Source organism: Frankliniella occidentalis, unplaced genomic scaffold (genome assembly GCF_000697945.3).
Source record: "Frankliniella occidentalis isolate FOCC.00 unplaced genomic scaffold, Focc_3.1 Scaffold73, whole genome shotgun sequence".
NCBI lineage: Eukaryota > Metazoa > Arthropoda > Insecta > Thysanoptera > Thripidae > Frankliniella > Frankliniella occidentalis.
This window is the reverse complement of record NW_026267203.1, coordinates 872,436-877,478: the sequence shown is the minus strand read 5'-3', so window position 1 is coordinate 877,478 and position 5,043 is coordinate 872,436. Positions and strand designations below refer to the sequence as shown.

The 5,043-nt window shown below is 39.1% G+C and overlaps 1 protein-coding gene across 1 annotated transcript; it reads right to left on the bottom strand.

The window, feature by feature from the left end:
• Positions 1 to 2,175: 2,175 nt before the first annotated feature.
• LOC127749639 (uncharacterized) lies at positions 2,176 to 5,013 on the bottom strand. Its single transcript, XM_052268621.1, has 9 exons — positions 4,888 to 5,013; positions 4,678 to 4,802; positions 4,279 to 4,572; positions 3,997 to 4,139; positions 3,636 to 3,865; positions 3,331 to 3,536; positions 3,089 to 3,257; positions 2,854 to 3,011; positions 2,176 to 2,772 (listed from the first exon to the last, which is right to left on the bottom strand). Exons 1-9 carry the CDS (start codon positions 4,946 to 4,948, stop codon positions 2,431 to 2,433), a joined length of 1,728 nt encoding a protein of 575 aa, XP_052124581.1. The 5' UTR covers positions 4,949 to 5,013; the 3' UTR covers positions 2,176 to 2,430.
• Between the last annotated feature and the right edge of the window lie 30 nt (positions 5,014 to 5,043).

Genomic DNA, 5,043 nt, shown 5'->3' with positions numbered 1-5,043 from the left:
CTCCCAAAAACAGGTACATTGTCTTCTATTCTTAAAAGTACACACAATCCTTTCTGGAACGGAGAGTTGAAGACCTTTACCCAAGAAGCTACTCTACAGTGGTCATTTTCTTCAGGTACACCCGGGCCATTACAATCAAAATAGTGCTCAACATTAGCAAAAACATATTGATGAGAAGGACCTGCTATGACTTCAGGTGCAAGGCCCCTTTTACTGATAAGCCTATGGCAAAATCTGAGCTGGTTTTTAATGAACACTGTAAGTGGTAAATCTATTCTACTATTTGTTGAAATAACATAGTCTTTAAGTTCTCTGTGCTTTGATTCGAACCTCATACTCCACAGATGAACGAGAGGCCCAACTCTTAACATAATTGATTTATAATGGAGCATTAAATGTTGTTTTGGCTTCAATGGTTCATTGAACAACCTTAAAAATGTTGCATGGTGCTCTTGAATAATTGCTTCCACATAATTCTCGGCACCTCGAATAAATGAGGGGGCAAACAAAACATCAAGAAGAGTTCTGTGACAGACATAAAACTGCCAGTAAACATCATCTTCTGGTACTAAGTGACCTACAAATTCACCTAGGTATCTTGCAAAACATAACATTTCTGCAGCTGAGAAAAGGCACTGTTCAGATTGCAACTTTTCACGGGTCAAAATATGCAAAGGGGGCCTGTTTCCCACCTCCAGGCAACCATAGTTGAAACCTTCTACTCTCTGCTTCAAAAGTTCCAAATCAAAATAGCCTTGCTCATACATTAAGCACCACAAAATGCGTGACAAACAAACCCATAAGTCCCCCTCACAAATATCATGTTGTAAGTCACAGCTAATGGATGAACTACAGTGAAAATTAGGCACAGCATTCCATACACACTCTTCATGTACTCCCGTGGTCTGAAAATTGTTGGCTGCCACATCAACAGCATAATTATCACGAGTCCTTATCTCTGCATTACATACAATCTCATACTGCAACACAGTTTTGTGTCCTCTGCAGAACCTGCAATAAAAGTTTGCAGAAAAACTCTTGGAGAAACCACAAATTTCATTAATACCCTTGTTATCTCCAAGCACGCAACACAAACAGAAATATATTTTAAACATACCATTTTCAGTGATAACTTCGATTCCCTCATTGTAAAGGAACTGTAACTCCTCAATGACAGGCCGAAAGACTGCAGCATTCCCAAACAGTTTTCTATGTTTGGTCAGAAATATAGAGGCTACAAATATATTCTCAAGTGCTCCTAAATATTTAGCAGGCAAAACAGGAATGGAGCAATACAAGGGTCCTAACTCAGTGTCACCCCCATGTGCCATTAGGGTGTTGTCTGGGACAAAGTCATCATAACATAAATTTAGGGGTAAAACCAACTTATCACCAAAATTCTCAGAGCTCTCTCTCCACAGGGTTCCTTGAATGACATTAGAAACAACTTGCTCCTCATTATTTAAAAAATCCATATGATGAAGAATTTCCTGCAGAACGCCAGGCAATTCTAGAAATTGTTTTAAAGTGTGGCGAAGGGGAACTACTTGCCCCTTCACACCAACTTGCCCAGGAAGCATGACATCTCCTCTCCTTACCATTTCATTATTCAGCTGCCCTATGAAATAGGGAGATGGCTTTAATGAGGGACATGAGTCATTTAACACTGAAAATCTCTGATGTTCTGTTTTGAGGTGATTGAAAGGGTTTTTCATTACAGAAAACATTTGTCTAACACTAATTTTATCCTGCTCATGACCCTCAACATGAGTGAAAATACGTTCTACACTTGTCTCAAGAAACTCCAAATGACCACACATCAAAAATTCAGCTACAGAATTTAAAATACTGCTAACAAGAGCTCGATTGACATGGGGCAAGCCATAAAGTTTTGAAACAAATCCTAGTACCCCAGCACAGTACGACCGAACGAATACAGCTAGTTCTGGTTCAACGTCCTCATGTGGAAGTTGGTCATTGATTTCCTGGTCTGGGCCAACAACTTCCTCCTCTGCTTCTACATTGAGATCCACTTGCTGAACATTTCCTTCCTGGTCTGGTTCTAGAGGATGATCTCTGCGTAAATGATTAGCAAATGAATTTAGCGTATCAAACCGTCTTCCCCCACAGTGTGGTCTCGTTTGTCTGCAACTAAACCCGTTCAGCGCTGAGGACAGATTACCAGAATGTGTTGTTCGCAAATGAAACAACAGCTCTTTTACAGAGGGACGATGGTCATTACAAAACAAACAGAGATACATTGTCACTTATGTATTTCCTAATTACAGAAAAGTAATACCCAAACTTGATAACAAATACCAAATGAAACTAAAGAAAATAAATATAACTGTTAAATATAATATTAAATTACTATATATAACAAAACCAATAAATAATCAAGATACTTTTCAAGTTCTAAAGTGAAAGTAGCTACTCCAGATGCTTTTTGAAAGTAGCAACAGAAGATAGGTAGGTGCAATTAAATTTGTCGGATTTACATTTAATTTTAAATATTTCTTGTTGAATGAAAAGCCACGATTGGTCAGATTCAATAGGATACCAGGCATTTAAAACCTGGAATGATTTAAAAGCCAGGTCAACAGCCTGTAGAGGTCCAGGGACATGATAGAGTATCCCATTAATCGACACTTGACAATGGGTATATTGCATAAGAGAGGGTCCACTCAACACAATCAGAGGTTGGCACCTCAATCCAACTTTTTCCATAAACGTTTGACGTTTTTCTAGAGTTTCCTTAACCATATTAGGATCCTGTAGAAAGAGATAGAAACCAATAAGGATAACACATCCCAGAATAAAAAAATTGACCGGACTGTAAGTTGTGAAAGTTACCTTGACATGCAATATAAAGCCATCTCTTTGCTCAGCCAAAGTTGGTTTCCAGAACTTTTTCGCACCAAGTGGCTTTGATGGGTCTGCTGGGTAAGCAACACTAGTGTTCATTTTGAAGATAGATGGTAACAGCATTAAGTGTAGGAGTATCTCAACGCCTACAGAAGAGGAGTCTTCAATTAGTAATAAAATAGAATTGTAATAGAAGCTGATCAAAAATTAAAGAGACACTTACTTTCTGTAACACGATGTGAAGGGTTTGTCAGCTGAGAAATTAAAGTAGTGGAAAAAGAATCTTTGGCATGTTCAATAGCAGTTGACAACAGAGCCTTCTGAATACAAGGCCAAGTAGCAAACAGAAGCCCAGTCTTGTCGGGATATATCTTCTCAAAATCAGCCACAAGCTGTTATCAAAGAATCAAGGATTAAGAATGTGCCATAGGTGCAAACCTCTGAGAAAAAGAAACAAAATCTCACCAACTGCCAGCCTGCTTTGTCAGTTAATACTGGATATTCTACATAGTATTTTGGAATGTTGCTGTCCTTCCTAGATTTTGTGCGTGGATACAGGAGTTTCATTCTATCCTGATAAACTACATCCCAGTGACGCTGAACTTCTGGCCAAGGAGTCCTGTTGAACCTCAACCATGCCAGGCTCTGCTGCCTTTCTTCTGTTGAGTAACCTAGAAAAAAGTGAATAATAAGAATTTATTAAATACGTAAAACAATACCATGCATATTTCAATTCTTATTTGAGTATGAAAATAAAAATCAATACATACTCTTAGCAGGTGGGGGTGTATCGTCAGCAGAGCTAGTAGAGGCAGATGATCGGTGTCGCTTGTTACCACTATACTTCAATTTAGATTTCAAGTTGTTGTACTTGTCAACCAATTTTCCTGACACCAGTCTCCGTGTATGATCCGCTCCTAGATAGTATGTTGAAAGCTGTTCACCAGGTAGCACTTCCACAAGTTTTTCAGCAACTCCTCGAAGTTGCGGCAAAGTTAAGCTAAAATTAAAAATGAAAACATTAATAATAAGTGGGAAACATTACCTCAAATAACAAAATGTTAACAGCAATAGATATAAGAGCAGGTGCAGTCAAAAGAACTTGTTAACTTTCTTTGCACTGTTACGTACTTTAAAGAAAGTTTTAAGAGACATTGGCTGACAAGTACATCAAGAATGCTTTTCCTCCAGTCTCCCTTTGGTTGCACATTTATTTGAAGCTGAGTCAAAATATGTTTGCAGAGAGCATCCCCTTCCAGCACTGCTTTCACATCCTAAAAGAAAACAAAACACACACATGCAAAGTTTAAATTACTCGAAAGAAATTCATCTAAATTTCGTGACCACTACGTCACTGAAGGAAACACTTTGAATAGTACACATACAAACATATAAATACTCCATTGTACTAACCAGTGTCTCTAGAGCGCTCGCAACCAAAGTCTCTGCCAAAACTAGATCTTCGTAACTTCTCTTGGGTGCAGGGGAAGATGATACTGCTGAGCCTCCCTCAGTGATCATTAAAGATGCAACATCTGAGTTTGATGGGCCTGGCAGTGCATCACAAGTGAATCCTAATTCACTATTTGAATTCGATTGGCCTGGCACTGCATTATAAGTGAATCCTTCTGAGTTCGATGAGCCGGGCAGTGCATCATCAGTGAATGCAGATGCACTCTCTACAACCACCACCTCAACAGGTGTACCCTAAACACAAATAAAACAAATTACTGTGACATTTGAAAAGAACTTCAACGCGTAGCCTGAAATTCTATTAAGGAAAGTGAATTCACAATTACACCCAATGCTTACCTCAATAGACTTTTTAAGTTTACGTATTTTGCTCAATAACTTGACTCTTGGCCCATGAAGAGGAATGTACTTGGACAAACTTGAATCATCCAGCTCCAAGAGAGATTCAATATCAAATTGTTGGTCTGTGAAATAACAAAGGGGATATTTTTAACTCTAGGTTCTACTTTATCAAATGTGGAAGAGGTATTGAAACTATACCATACCCACCTCTGAACGGTTCCACGAGCTCCGGGTGGCCCCATTCAACTAGGAGATCAGAAACATCCATGGCGTTACTCTGAGTCTCTGAGTACGCACACGCACGGTCCACACAAGCATTTGATGGTTGACAGACCGATCAGCTGACACTCGACCGCCCCCCCC

Bases quoted from the DNA above. Each gene is read 5' to 3' on its own strand.
- LOC127749639 (XM_052268621.1), bottom strand. From the start codon at position 4,948: ATGGATGTTTCTGATCTCCTAGTTGAATGGGGCCACCCGGAGCTCGTG. The intron at 4,573-4,677 runs GTAAGCATTGGG...ATTTGTGTTTAG, and splicing joins AACTTAAAAAGTCTATTGAG to GGTACACCTGTTGAGGTGGT. The intron at 3,012-3,088 runs GTAAGTGTCTCT...CCTCTTCTGTAG, and splicing joins TTCACATCGTGTTACAGAAA to GCGTTGAGATACTCCTACAC.